This window comes from Triticum aestivum, chromosome 1D (assembly GCF_018294505.1).
Source record: "Triticum aestivum cultivar Chinese Spring chromosome 1D, IWGSC CS RefSeq v2.1, whole genome shotgun sequence".
Taxonomy (NCBI): domain Eukaryota; kingdom Viridiplantae; phylum Streptophyta; class Magnoliopsida; order Poales; family Poaceae; genus Triticum; species Triticum aestivum.
Window position 1 is genome coordinate 425,043,519 of NC_057796.1, and position 15,590 is coordinate 425,059,108.

Consider the following 15,590-nt stretch of genomic DNA (forward strand, 5'->3'; position numbering starts at 1 on the left):
GAATCGCTCGATCGGGTTCAGTTAACAGCCATCGATCGATCGCTCGGGTTCAGTAACGCGTAGCCTGCAGTGCAATCGCTCAGGTTCAGTTAGAGCCCAATGCCTCGCTCGGGTTCAGTTAGAGCCAACGCCTCGCGCACACGCGCGTACGTGTACGAGAGAAACGCGCATCGCTCGGCCCCCGACCTCCCACCGTAATCGGGAACTCCCCGAAATTTTCCTCCCCCTCGCTTCTACCACAGTTTTTTCCGTCATGGACGGCCCAAAGAATGTCATGCAGCTGCGTCTCCGGCCCGCCCAGGACGAAAAGCCCATTTTCTGTCATGATTTTTTGTCATAGAAGTAGGAGCCCACCACATCTATGATGATACCGGGTTTTGTCACAATTATCGTCATAGAAGTGTCACATGTATGACAGAAAAAAAATTCGTTCGGCCCTAAATGTCACGGATGTGTCTTTTTTTGTAGTGTGAGGATGGGTGACCTTCCGGGAAGTTTGACCACGGAGTGCGATTTGACTTGAGATTAAGCATATTGACCCGAGATTAAGCCATAGTGACCCGAGATTAAGAAAAAAATGAAAAAAAAATCTGAAAAAAAATTTGAAAAAAATTTGTTAGTAATGACACTTCTATGTGGTGCGCCATTACTAAGTCAGATAGTAATGGCGCACCAGATAGGCATAGTAATGGCGCACCACTAATGGCGCACCAGAGGTGCGCCATTACTATTTGTTACTAATGGCGTGATAATAGTGGCGCACCTATAGTGCGCCATTAATGGCCAAAACAGGTGCGCCACTAATTAGCCTTTTCCTAGTAGTGTTTTCTAAAACCTATTCGAGATCTGACCCTAGTTTGAATTTTTTTCGAGATCTGACCCTTTTGCTACCGCCAGGCCCCATGGCGGTAGGGTATAACAGCCTACCGCCAAGGTCCCTGGCGGTAGGGTTGCATGCCTTACCACATTTTTCTCCTAAGTAGTGAACACAGTGTGTGCTCGTGCCTACCGCCGAGCACCTTGGCGGTAGGGTTGTATAGGCTACCGCCAGCCTGTTTGGCGGTAGGGTTGTTTCCTACCGCCAAGGTCCTTGGCGGTAGGCTGTTAGACCCTACCGCCATGGACCCTGGCGGTAGCAAAAGGGTCATATCTAAAAAAATCAAGCTAGGCTCAGATCTCGAATAGGTTTCAGAAAAGGGTCAAAACACGAAATTTTGCCAATCATCAACTGCTAAGGGCATCTCTAAGGCAGACCCGTAAACCTCTCGCAACCGTCCGGACCGCGGAACCATCCAACGCCGACCTGTATCGGTCCGTGGGGCGGTCCGGACGCGATTTCTTCCGCAACCGGAGACAAAAGTGGGGAGGTTTGCGGGAGTCCGAACCGCTCCCAAGTCTGCTCCTGACCGCTCTGGCCCAGCAAAAATCCGTCACCCGCCCCTCCCGCACTTTCCTTCCGATGCACGCGACGCTTACCGCGCCGAATTCATGCCGGCCCAGACCACGCGGAGGTCGGCATTGATGCCGTGATGTGACCGGAGGGAGGGAGGGCGGCGCTGACAGACGCGACCTCTCGGCAGCCGCCGCTTCACTGTGGACGCAGGTTCCCGAGGAACAAACTCTAGCGCTGCGCCGCATTAAAGCGGCTAACCGGCGCTTCGCATGGCCTGGCCGCGGATATTTAAGTCGCGCTCCTGCGCCTTCCACATCGCATCCTCCTTCTCCTCCTCGCCGCACCCCCTCCTCCACATCTCTGGCGATGGGCAAGTCCTGGGCGTCGGCGCCAGCAGGCGGTTCTGAGGCAGGATCTGGTGGCTCGTGGAGACGCCACCCTCTAACTCTGGGGCTGTCATCCTCGTCGGGTGGCGGCGACTCGACACCGGCGGAGATCGTCATCTCCTCCGGTGACGAGGAGGACTAGCAGTCGCCGACACCGCAGCCCGCACCAGCGGTGTCGGGCCAGGTCTACGCCAGCACCGACACGGAGTTCGAGGAGTAGATGAAGCTGATGCTCCGTCGCTCCATCGTCCACACCAACAGCCCGGCTCCATCATCAGATATCACATTTTGGAGCAATGGTTTTATTTTAATTGCCATGGCTTCCATGAATATGATCTCATGATGAAAATTTGCAAACACTTAAAACATTTGTCAAAGTTTATCAGAAAAAATTCAGATTTTTTACTGTTCATCCGGACTAATTTGAGCTTGAACTCAGAAGGGTACTTTCCCTATCAACTCCTCATTAATAATAATAGGATCCTGAGTATAGTACTATGTACTAGTATATGAGATTATTAAAATGTAGGTGTAGCAAAGTCCTTGAAAAATAAGATCCTGATAAGTGGCACACGTGTGACATGAACGCATGGCAACTTTGAAAGTTTTTGATCGTATAAGTTTAGTGACGTGAGGATGGCAAGTTTAGTTGTTAAGCATGATAACTTTTTTTTCAAATGGCAAGTTTTGGTTTATTTTTTCTTTTGAACGACAATTTTAGTTTAAAAAACGTCATGGCCCGAGTGCTGCGTGTGACACGTGTGGTATTTATTATTTTAGAAAAAATATGATGTGACACTTATCATCAGAAGAAAGAAAAAATGCATGCAGCGTATGCACGCCTGCCTTTAAATGAGCCACACTCCACGCCTTCTTCTGCAGAGTCACAGGCTCATAACCCAGTGTAGGCACTCCACTCGATCAAGCTCTAGCTCCTGCCCCCTGCCATGGCAAGCTTCAACCACGCCAACTACACCGCCCGGGACACCGGTTCTTCCCCGGCTGCGGCTGCTACGCCTACGCTCGGAGTTGGACCCCTTCCGCTAGACGGCCGCGAGTTCCGGCGTCAGGGACGTCAAGTTATCGACTTCATCGCAGACTACTACGACCACATTGACGAGTACCCCGTCCGCCCGGCCGTCGCTCCCGGGTTCCTAGCCCGGCAGCTTCCCGACACCGCGCCGTCGTGGCCGGAGCCCGACGCGCTCGCCTCGGCGCTGCGCGACGTCCGGGACCTCATCCTTCCCGGCGTCACCCACTGGCAGAGCCCCCGTCATTTCGCGCACTTCGCGGCGACGGCCAGCAACGTGGGCGCGCTCGGCGAGGCCCTCGCCGCGGGCCTCAACATCAACCCTTTCACCTGGGCCGCCTCGCCGGCGGCCACCGAGCTCGAGACCGTTGTTACAGATTGGCTGGGTAAGGCGCTACACCTCCCGGAGCAGCTGCTCTTCTGCGGTGGCGGAGGCGGCACGCTGCTGGGGACGTCGTGCGAGGCCATGCTCTGCACCATCGTCGCCGCGAGGGACCGGAAGCTCGCGGAAGTTGGAGGCGAGGAGAGGATGGGCGACCTCGTCGTCTACTGCTCCGACCAGACCCACTTCTCGTTCAAGAAGGCCGCGCACGTCGCCGGCATTCGCCGGGCGAACTGCCGGGTGATACCGACGTGCCGCGAGAGCGGCTTCACGCTGTCGCCGGCGGCACTGCAGGCCGCCGTGCGCGCCGACGAGGCAGCTGGGAGAGTCCCTCTCTTCCTGTGCGCGACTGTGGGGACCACTCCGACGGCGGCGGTCGACCCTCTCCGCGAGCTGTGCGCCGCAGTGGCGGGGCACGGCGTGTGGGTGCACGTGGACGCGGCCTACGCCGGCGCAGCGTGCATTTGCCCGGAGTTCAGCCACATCGCCGCGGGCGCTGAGGCCGTGGACTCGTTCAGCACGAACCCGCACAAGTGGCTCCTGGCCAACATGGACTGCTGCGCGCTGTGGGTGCGGCGTCCCGCGGCGCTCGTGGCGGCGCTCGGCACCGACGATGACGTGATCCTCAAGGACGCGGCGGCTTCCGCCGTCGTGGACTACAAGGACTGGCAGGTGGCGCTGAGCCGCCGGTTCCACGCGCTGAAGCTGTGGCTCGTGCTCCGCTGCCACGGCGTGGAGGGCCTCCGTGGCTTCGTGCGCGCCCACGTGCGCATGGCCGTGGCCTTCGAGGCCATGGTGCGCGCCGACCCGCGGTTCGAGGTGCCCGTGCCGGCGCGGTTCGGACTCGTGTGCTTCCGCCTCCTCCCCGCCGACGACGGCACGGCCGAGGCCACGACGAACGAGCTCAACAGGAGGCTGCTGGAGGCGGTAAACGAGACGGGGCGCGCGTACATGAGCTGCGCGGTGGTGGGCGGCATGTACGTGCTGCGGTGCGCCATCGGGAACTCGCTGACAGAGGAGCGGCACGTCCGGGAGGCGTGGAGCGTCGTGCAGGAGCAAGCCGACTCGGTGCTGACCCCGGCGGGCGCCGGCGTCGCTCCGGCTGCTCGTTCGAAGGGGCGTACGATTGAGGATGCCCGTCGCATGGAGACCAGCGTGCACGAGAAATGGCGCTCACCGCCGCGCACTGCGTACCACGTGATTCGTTCTTACGCGTTGGCTTTCCTCTTGGGAAAATAAGAGGAACCGGTGAGATTAGGGTGTATTGTTCTATCCATGGATTAATATTGGATTTGGATGTGAAGGTGTATCAATGGCCTGGAGAATCATTTCTAAGTGAAGCAGACATGGATCAATCATGTGTTTTTCAATAGTATTTTTTTGCAGCATTTTCATAAGTTTTTTTTTTCCTATTGTGGTGTTCATATATTGATCAGCTTTTCTCTATCATTTCCAGACAACTTCATTTGCTGAATTACAATTTATTTGGGATGAATTTTAAACAATGTCACTTTCTATTTTGTCTGGAAATTTCGAAATATTTATTATAATATTTTTCCTTAGATAGTTTTATTTTTCTCAATTCTTTATTTTCAATGAAATTTCAAAAGAGCTAAAAGAAGATTCAGAAGTAACAATATTTTAGCCATATTTCATTGATTAAAAATTGATTATTTCATATCCAAAATATTCACGTTACTATATATTATTTTAGTCATATTACAATAATTTCAGATATATTCCAGAAATCTAACACGTGTCAGATGTATTTCTCAATGTACAGTCAGAAATCAATGTACCGTCAACAGACATGAAAATGATTTGTTGGAATTGCTGAGGTTTGGGTCGACCTCAGACAGTACAAGAACTTATATGCCTCACAAAGACACATCGACCCAACGTTATCTTTCTTTCCGAAACAAGGCAAAATAGGAATATGTTGAGAGTTTGTTACCACATGGGTATGAAAAATGTTTTTACCGTGTCTATGCGTGGCAAAGGAGGTGGACTAGCGGTCTTTTGGGATGATCTTTACATTCTGGAGTTGAAAAAAAATATGAAGAACACTTCATTGTCATGTACATTTGCAATCGCGTTGGAACTAAATGGAGAAAAAAAAGTGCCTATGGGGAACCAAAGGCGAGCCAATGGTGTGTGATGTGGGTTTTGTTAAGGTGAATTAAACGGCTTTGAGTCTGGGATGTGGTTTTATGGTTGGTGATTTTAATGAGGTAATGTGGCAGAATGAGCACCTTTCTCGGAACAAGCGTACACACAAATTTATGGCTGATTTTCGTGAGGTTTTCTCTAAATGCAATTTATTTGATTTGAGTTTTCATGAAGTTTCTTGGACTTATAATAATAACCAGGAAGGTAATAAAAATGTGAAAGTACAGTTTGATCGAACGGTGGCATGCCTTCAGTGGTCTTCTATCTTTCCTGACCGCAAGGTTTTACATATTATTAGCTCTTGATCTTCCTCGAGTTAAGCACTCTTGGAGGTTTTTTGGGAACTTGATTGAGAGCTTGACACCATCAACCAGAGAACCAGTGGTGGGTTGTGAAACAATAGCAATCTGCCCAATATTTAAAGAATGCGGGACCAGACCCGCCAAGGAAAGGCACATAACACGATGACGTGCTGAATTGACTCCTAGTTTTGGTCGTACAAAGGGGCAAGCAGTCGGGTTGTGGCAACCACCTTTTGGTCGGGCGGTCCGCCGTCCAACATCGACTATTGATGACGAGTCAAAAATGTTTTTAAATACATTTCACAGAAAACAATATGGTTCCATTGCATCTTCAAATATGTTTCATACACAATTCATTATCGTTTCGACGACAACATCCAGCCTTATTTGAATTATTTAGTTCAATAATATTTCAGTACATTCCGTAACGTTTCTCCTAATTCAGTTGCATTCCAATTAACCGCATCCACATTCAACACACACACATTTGAAACAATTTCATCCACGTTCCAGGATTTCACACACATTTCAATTCATTTGGGCATTTCCCTATATAAAGCCATCATTGTTGGGACACTATCCTTTAGGTACATTTGGCTTTTAGGCCAGGCCCTCGGGCAGAAAAATTGGAGCCCCAAGCTTGCCGGGCTCGGGCCGTGATCCGGACCACCCATACCAAAGCCTATGTTGCAAAAGAAAAAAAGAAAAAGAAAAAAGAAGCAAACCCGGTTACTGCCACGGCGGCACTAGCGACGGCCACGTGACACGAAGGCGCATTGGTCGGTCGGCGGGCTCGCCTCCTTCCCGAGGAAGGAAAGGAAGGGAACGCAGCGCAGCGCACCAAACCAAATTGAAATGAAAACCTTGGAGGGAAAAACTCCCGCCAACATAAATAAAACCCCCGCCCCCGAAACCCCTCCCCCCACACCTCACAAAATCCGGAAAATCCCCGCACCGGCAGATACTCCGGAGACCCAGCGATCGGAATGGCGGACATGGGCAGCCTCGAGAGGATGGGACGGGAGCTCAAGTGCCCCATCTAGTACGACCGCTCGCCGCCCCGCCGCCCCTTTTTCTTTCCCCTCGTTTCATCGCGTCCTCGTGGCCATTACCTGGATTTGCGGACATTAGCTCTCCGATTTATCCCCCTTTTTTGTTGTTGATTGATTTTGACAGAATGAGCACCTTTCTCGGAACAAGCGATCACACAAAATTATGGCTAATTTTCGTGAGGTTTTCTCTGAATGCAATTTATTTGATTTGGATTTTCATGGAGTTCCTTGGACTTATAATAATGAGCAGGAAGGTAATAAAAAATGTGAAAGTACAGCTTGATGGAGCGGTGGCAATGTGACAGAATGAGCACCTTTTTCGGAATAAGCGATCACACAAAATTATGGCTAATTTTTGTGAGGTTTTCTCTGAATGCAATTTATTTGATTTGGATTTTCATGGAGTTCCTTGGACTCATAATAATAAGCAAGAAGGTAATAAAAATGTGAAAGTACAACTTGATGGAGCGGTGGCAATGCCCTCAGTGGTCTTCTATCTTTCCTGACCATAAGGTTTTATATATTATCAGCTCCAGATCTTTCCCGAGTTAAGTCCTTTTCGAGGTTCTCTAGGAACTTCATCGAGAGCTTGATCCCCTCAACCAGAGAACCAGTGGTGGGTTGTGGAACAATAACAATCAGGCCTAGTATTTGAATAATGCGAGACCAGACCCGCCAGGAAAAGGCACATGACACGATGATGTGCTGAATTGACTCCTCATTTTGGTCGCACAAGGGGCAAGCAGTCGGGGTAAGGCAACGTCCTTTTGCTCGGTGGTCCGCCGGCCAACATCGATTATTGATGATGAGTCAAAAATGTTTTTAAATACATTTCACATAAAACAATATGGTTCCATTGCATCTCCAAAGATGTTTCATGCACAAGTCATTATCGTTTCGACGGCAACATCCAACCTGATTTGAGTTACTTAATTCAATAATATTTCGGTACATTCCATAACGTTTCACCTATTTCAGCTGTATTCCAATTAACCGCATCCACATTCAACACACATTTAAAACATTTCATCCACATTCCAGGATTTCACACACATTTCAATTCATTTGGGCATATTCCTATACAAAACCATCATTTTTGGGACACTATCGTTTAGGTACATTCGGCTTTTAGGCCGGGCCCTTAGACAGAAAACTGGAGCCCAAGCCTGTCGGGCTCGGGCAATCGGGCCGGGCCACCCATACCAAAGCCTATGTTGCAAAAAAGAGAGAGAGAGAGAAAAAAGCAAACCCGGTTACCGCCCCGGCGCCACTAGCGACAGCCACGTGACACGAAGGCGCCTCCTTCCCGAGGAAGGAAAGGAAGGGAACGCAGCGCAGCGCACCAAACCAAATTGAAATGAAATGAAAACCTTGGAGGGAAAACTCCCGCCAACATAAATCCCCCGCCCCCGAAACCCCACCCCCCACGCCTCACAAAATCTGGAGATCCCCACACCCGCAGACACTCCGGAGACCCAGCGATCGGAATGGCGGACATGGGCAGCCTCGAGAGGATGGGACGGGAGCTCAAGTGCCCCATCTGGTACGCCCGCTCGCCGCCCCGCCGGCCCTTTTCTTTCCCCTCGTCTCGTCCGCGCCCTCGTGGCCAGTTCTTGGATCTGTGGGCATCAGTTCTCCGATTTATCCCCTTTTTTTGCTGTTGATTCTGACTGGCTGTTGTTCGTCAATTTGACCCTGGCAGCCTGAGCCTGCTCAGATCGGCGGTGTCCGTCACCTGCAACCACATCTTCTGCAAGTGAGTCCCTTCTGCCCGTTCCCCTCCGTTGCAATATCCCTGTGAAACTATCCGATCTGGGCTCATGTGTGCGCTCCCAACCTTGTCGCAGCCATTGCCTCACGGAGTCGATGAAATCCTCCTCCACCTGCCCCGTGTGCAAGGTGCCGTTCCGCCGAAGAGGTTAGTGGGCGTAGCTGTTGTTATCTGGGCCTTCTTAGCCTGCTAAAGTTAATATATGTATTGTGTAGAATATGTTGGGCTGCAAAATACGGAATTGTTTTCCCGTCCGCACAAAAATGCTCCACCTTCTAAGGATTGGATAGTGTTAATATGCATGATATGTCTGCTTTACGAAACAACTAAATATTTATCTAACTATATGCGAAAACCGGAACCATAGCACTATTAAAACTCCACAGAACTGATTTTGATGAGCCGGTGTTTACTGTAACTCTGCAAGTTCTGACGTGATGGCTTGATCTTAATCTAACACAGAACTCACATTATAAATCCTGGTTTTGCTTGTAGAAATACGGCCAGCACCACACATGGACAATTTGGTCGGCATTTTGAAAAGCATGGAGGCTGCATCAGGAAGTAATGTTGTCTCAACACAGGTGACTCCTGCGGCACAGGTTGCAGGTAATTTTCTGGCATAGCATCAACTCATCTTTTGTTCGCTAGCATATGTGCAAGGTGGTCAATTGTGAAATTAATCTTGAAGGCCGATTTAATTATGTGGTTGTTTTGCATCTGCCGGGGTCTGCACCACATTCGTTGTTGTATCCATTTTGGCATGCTGTCTGGTGGATGGTTGTCTGTTTGCCTCTATAAAACTGAAATAAACTTTTACAGATTTTTTTAGGACAATTAGTCTTCAGTCTTGTGCTTACTGTCTTATTCTTGATCTTGAAGATGGATCAAAGCATGCCAACAGTGGGAAAAAGTCTAAACCGTTGCCAAAATCAACAGTGCAAAAGAAGAAGATATCATCCGAGAGGAAAGCGAAGAAAACAAAGCCTACTCTGTCTTCTGCATCTGGTCCTACTAAAAAGCCTTCTTTCTCTGCGAACAAGAGAATACATGTGACACCATTCCCTGAATCTGAGACGCCAATGAGACCTCAGAAGATTATGAAATCTGAAGAGACAAAAGATAAATTGAATGGTGATGTTCAAGAAGGCAAAGATAAAGCATCAGCCTCTGATAAACCGGGAGGTTTCTCATTGTCACCCTTTTTTTGGTTAAGGGAAGGAGATGATGCAGAAGGCGGCACTCTTGAAACGTTAAGTGAACCACCCTCATTGGCCACGCCCTTGCGTCACAATGCACCTTGTTTTAGTGACATCAAAGATTCTGATGCTGGAACCCCTCCTAATACGACTCCAAATGTATGTTTTCTGAACATTTATGTTTTTTTCCTGTTCAAATTTTGTGCCTACTAGCTTTTCATAAATTGTGCTTACGGTTAGCTATTTGAGTTGCAGAGCAAAGCTGTTGTTCCAGATGCCTTTGATAGTGAAATCTTTGAATGGTCCCAGAGGCCTTGCTCTCCAGAGCTGCGTTCTACTCCATGAAAAAAGCAGGTAAACTACATGTGGCCAGACACTGTACATTTCGTCCTGTTTCTTCTTTATAATCTGATTTGCATCTACTTTATGTTTAGCATGTATTTTACTTAACTGTTTGGACTGTTCAGGGTAAATTTGAGGATATATTAGATCACATAGCAGAGAAAGATGACGAGGAAGATATACAGCTTGGTGGTTCATTCGATGAGTCAGGTCATACAAATAATGCAGCTCAGCATGTCAATGCTAATAAAGAAATGAAGCAGAAGGGGAAGAAGGCAATAGGTGGGAACAGCAGGAAGATAAAGTTGCTCGAGGTCATCACAAAAGAAGCTGATGCCAACCAACAAGATTCAAATATCAGTAAAAGTCTTGCTGCAAAGTCATGCGAGAAAAACAGCAGTACTATAGAGAAGAATACTTCAAGTAGAAGAAACAAGGCTGGTAAAAACATCAATCTATTTCCCTGTTCTGATGATAACTCCATGGGGACATTTCACCTTCGAGAAAATAGTTTGGAGATTGAAGTACATGATGGACACCTCTCAGAAAGATCTCAGAAAAAGGAGAAAAGTGGTCAACAGAAGAAATGTGCAAGGAAGCTGGGAACAAAAGGGAAGAGTACAGTTGAGACTACAGAGAGTAACTCTGAGCCAAGAAGTAAGCGAGTTAGAAAAATGCCTGACGGTGTCAATGCTGAAAAGATAGGAGTTACTGATGTCTCTAGAAATGAAACAGAAATGCCACTACGCAGCTTCATGAAAAGTTGCACCCAACACAAACTTTTGGATGGTAGAAGTAAAAAGAGCAGTAAAAAGGGCAAGTTCAGTGAAGGAACGAATAGTCAGATAGGGCTTGATAGCATGAAATCAAACATCAATGCAAATACATCAAGCATTTTACTTGGTAGATGCCAAAGTAGTGAGGCAATACGTGCAGCTCCTTCACCAATGGATGCATCAGTTAAGAACAAATGTGCAAAAGGTATCAAACAAACAGATTGTTCAGGAATGAAAAACTTTGGAAAGCTCCAAGCTTGCACTGGTAATACTTTCCTGAAGAAATGTGATGACACTGTCTCTAAGGTTTTCTGTGCTTTCTGCCACTCTGCTGATATCACAGAGGTATGTTCATATCATTTTTCAAATGCCTTATCCTGATGTTCCCAAATCGTTGGTACTGAATGGAAAATATCTCTACTTTCTTGAAGGAGTCTGGAGAGATGGTTCACTACCATAATGGAAAACAAGTCCCTGCAGAGTCTGGTGGAGGGGCTAATGTCGTACATTCTCACAAGAACTGCATGGAGTGGTTTGTTGTCCTTTCCAGCACATGATTGTATTGTAGAATATTTTTGTTGATATATCTAGCTAATTTTCATTATACCTTTTTATTTTACCATAGGGCTCCGGATGTCTACTTTGAAGATGACTCAGTGTTTAATCTTACGCCTGAGTTAACTAGAAGCAAAAGGATCAAATGCGCTTGCTGTGGAGTTAAAGGCGCGGCGCTTGGTTGCTTTGACAAGGGTTGTCGGAAAAGCTTCCACTTCACATGTGCTAAATTGATCCCAGAATGCAGATGGGATAATGTAAGTTCATATTGTTTTCTGATCTACTCCCTCTGTTTCAGTTTACAAGTCCTACGTGTATACCTAGGTTGCCAATTTTATCACCCTAATATAAACTATATAACACAAAAATTATACCGTTTGAAAATAGAACATCTGAAGTTTATATTGGTATATTTTTTGTAATATATGACTTGTATTAGGTTGGTCAAATTGACGATCTAGGGGTATGTGCATGCCCTGTAAACTGAGAGAGAGGGAGTAGCAATTTCAACTTTATCAGAATAGTTCTTTGCCATTTGTCAAAGTTCTAAATTGCCACCTTATTGCTCTAATTTATTTTCACCGTCAGGAAAACTTTGTGATGCTATGCCCTTTGCATCAGTCTTCCAAGTTGCCAAATGAAGTTTCTCAGCCACAAAAGCAACCCAAAAGGATAACAGCACCAAAATGGTATCCCCAGAACCTGCTGTTTAAACGGTCTTGTAATGGTCTATATGTATGATTACTTACTGGAGGGCAACTGTTTTTTTCAGTCCATCTCAGGTAAGATCTAGCCAAGCTTGCAGTAATAACTGGAAATGGCCATCAGGATCACCACAGAAGTGGGTTCTCTGCTGTTCAGCTCTTTCTGCTGCTGAGAAGGTATACATCTTATTTTCCTTATCAAATCCATGATATTTGCTCCATATGAATTTTAACTGAGACGAAATGATCAAATTGCTCAGGGCGTCGTAACAGAATTTGCAAAATTAGCTGGTGTGCCTATTTCCAAGAGCTGGAGCCCCAGCGTTACCCATGTCATTGCATCAACTGACCCCTCTGGCGCTTGCAAACGCACGCTGAAGTTTCTGATGGCAATCTTGAATGGCAAATGGATCGTCTCCATCGACTGTAAGTGCATAGCGGACTCACTGTTCCATCTGAGCAGAACTGATATTGATCAATTGATGCCCTTTGTTGCTAAATGCTGGTTTTATACTGCTGTAGGGGTTAAGGCTTGCATGGATGGCATGGAACCTGTTGACGAGCAGAAATTTGAAGTCACCACGGATGTTCATGGGGTCCGTGAGGGTCCCAAGTTAGGAAGACAGAGAGTGATCAACAAGGTACTATTTATTTCACACTGCTATACACCATACTGTTATTGTACTGCTACATCAGTCAGTTAACTGTCCATTTGTTCTGCAGCAACCCAGGCTGTTTGATGGCATGCAGTTCTACCTCCACGGAGACTACACCGTGGCCTACAGAGGCTTCCTGCAGGACCTGGTGGTCGCGGCAGGTGGCACCGTTCTGCACCGGAAGCCCGTCTCAAGGGACCACCAGAAGCTGCTCGACGACAGCTCCCCCCTCATAGTCGTGTACAGCCTTGAGAACCAGGGGAAGGCGAACCTCGACGGCAATGACGATTATCGGCGCAGGCAGGCTGATGATGCCCAGGCTCTGGCCTTCGCCTCTGGTGGTGAAGCCGCTAGCAGCGCCTGGATAATCGACTCCGTTGCGGCTTGCAAGCTGCAGCCTCTGTGACAGAGCTCAAAGAAGGCTTCTCATGTCAGTGGGTTTAGTAGTAAACAGGAAAATCCAGGGTGGCACTGAATACAAGTGCATACTTTATATCGTGTCATGTAGAAATTATAAGACAACATTTTTGTGTTTTTCTTTCAAAAAGAGGTTGAAACCCCCTGTGTTGATGAAGAGTTAACTTGATCGTTCCAATGTAAAGAGATTTCACGCTCTACTAGTGCTGGTGCATGACCCTTTTCCTATCTTAGACAGAATACAATCTTCTTTGTTGAAAGTGTGCTAGTGCATGACTCTCCCTATTCCTTGGAGCCAGATTAATCGCCACAGGGTGATTATTATCATAATCTGCTAATGCATAATACACCATTCGCTGCTTCATTTCTGATGTGTTTAGGGGGGTGTCAGTTGCATTGAGATGCATGCGATTGGGGGACGTCTTGGAAGGGGTCTCATGAGGGAAGATGTTCATGATTCAGTCGATATTCAGAGAAGAGCAAGTGTATCGATTACGGAATCTTGGATGTCCATCCCACTGAGACGCCCCCTCACACTTCCATCGGCCACCATCTTGAGAAAAGCGAGCTTCTAATAGGCAGTTCGTTTGAATTAACACTTCTGCAAAGAAACGAACATGAATTGTTTACTTGCAGGGCTGTAAAGAGGGCGTGGCAGCAACACGGCCTTTGAGAAGGTGGTTCAGCTTGAAAAAGTCGCATACCACAAGAATCACACAAGTACAATGACATCGCTAGCTCATGGTGGAAAATAAAGGCGCTCTTATGGCAAATAGAGCAACAAAAAAAGTAGACCAAGGTTCAGACATGCTCACTTCACCTGATAATTCAGGTGTAGGACGTGACGACCCAGGTTGTCAACAGAGCTTTTCATCACAAGTACAATGACATCGCTAGCTCATGGTGGAAAATAAAGGCGCTCTTACGGCAAATAGAGCAACAAAAAAGTAGACCAAGGTTCAGACATGCTCACTTCACCTGATAATTCAGGTGTAGGACGTGACGACCCAGGTTGTCAACAGAGCTTTTCATCACAACCATGGGGTGAGAGAGGCTCGAACTCTCGACCTCAGGATCACTCGCTGTTTGCTATGAGACCTACGCGCTAGCCAACTGCGCCACCACCACTTTGGTGTTGTTTCTACTTTTCGATCTACTCAACTGCTGTGTGTTTGGGTTTCGTTTCAATGAAATGGAGCCGGGGGCCCCTGTTGATCGAAGAAAACTTCTTCTGATCATGCACTTCAAAACACGCATGATGCATATTCTGCCAATCTGTTGAGCATGGATGACGAATTCGAGATTCATGGACTTGTTAGCACTTCAGAGAACATACACTTCTGCTGTCACACAACATCGCATCATTGAGCAGGATCAACTGAATCATGAAGATCGAGCTAAAGTGTACCCAAATACTGAACCAGGAAGATCTCGACAAGTAGCAATGGACGATGTAACCCATAGGAGGTTAATAATACGAAGCAGGCTCCGGGCCTACATTTTTTCCTTCATTGGATATCAACATTTTCTTGGATTATAAAAGAGGACACTGGCTCACATTAAAATGTACTGAACATCTTCAGTGATACGCACTGGAGTCTGGAGTGATGCTTAGCCAAACTCCAGTCGTACCCTGCATATGAACCTAAATGATCAGCTACTTGGTTACATTCTCTTGTAACCTTGCATAAGCAACAACCAGGGGAAGAAGCTAACAGTCTTCAAGCTTTCACACGCAAATACCCTTTCAGATTTGTTCAAATGTAAGGCAGCAGTAGACAGATCAATGCTTGAATCAATAGGTAGATACAAGAAAAACACAAGATCGGTGGCATTGTAGCAACATGGTAATTCTAGTCGTCGGTTCAGCAATTCGCACATGATCCGAACCAAGAATCTGTTTTTCAGTTGCACCAATAGGCAGCAGGTTATGTGCATTTCTGATGAGTGCTGGAGTCTGGAGTGATACGCACTGGAGTCTGGAGTGATGCTTAGCCAAACTCCAGTCGTACCCTGCATATGAACCTAAATGATCAGCTACTTGGTTACATTCTCTTGTAACCTTGCATAAGCAACAACCAGGGGAAAGAAGCTAACAGTCTTCAAGCTTTCACACGCAAATACCCTTTCAGATTTGTTCAAATGTAAGGCAGCAGTAGACAGATCAATGCTTGAATCAATAGGTAGATACAAGAAAAACACAAGATCGGTGGCATTGTAGCAACATGGTAATTCTAGTCGTCGGTTCAGCAATTCGCACATGATCCGAACCAAGAATCTGTTTTTCAGTTGCACCAATAGGCAGCAGGTTATGTGCATTTCTGATGAGTGCCGGTTCAAAAAAACCAAAAAAAGAATGCCAAGGTTCAGACGTGCTCGGTTCACCTGACGAATCAGGTATATGGCGACCCAAGTTGCCATTGAGCGTTTCATCACTACGATGGTCTTTTATATTG

General features: G+C 47.3%; 1 protein-coding gene and 1 pseudogene across 1 annotated transcript; both read left to right on the forward strand.

Annotated features, from left to right (window-relative positions):
* The first annotated feature begins 2,665 nt into the window (after positions 1-2,665).
* Positions 2,666-4,663, forward strand: LOC123172606 (tyrosine decarboxylase-like). Its single transcript, XM_044589554.1, has one exon. It carries the CDS (start codon positions 2,727-2,729, stop codon positions 4,428-4,430), a length of 1,704 nt encoding a protein of 567 aa, XP_044445489.1. The 5' UTR covers positions 2,666-2,726; the 3' UTR covers positions 4,431-4,663.
* A 3,457-nt stretch (positions 4,664-8,120) lies between these two features.
* Positions 8,121-13,394, forward strand: LOC123182588 (protein BREAST CANCER SUSCEPTIBILITY 1 homolog; annotated as a pseudogene).
* The last annotated feature ends 2,196 nt before the right edge of the window (positions 13,395-15,590 follow it).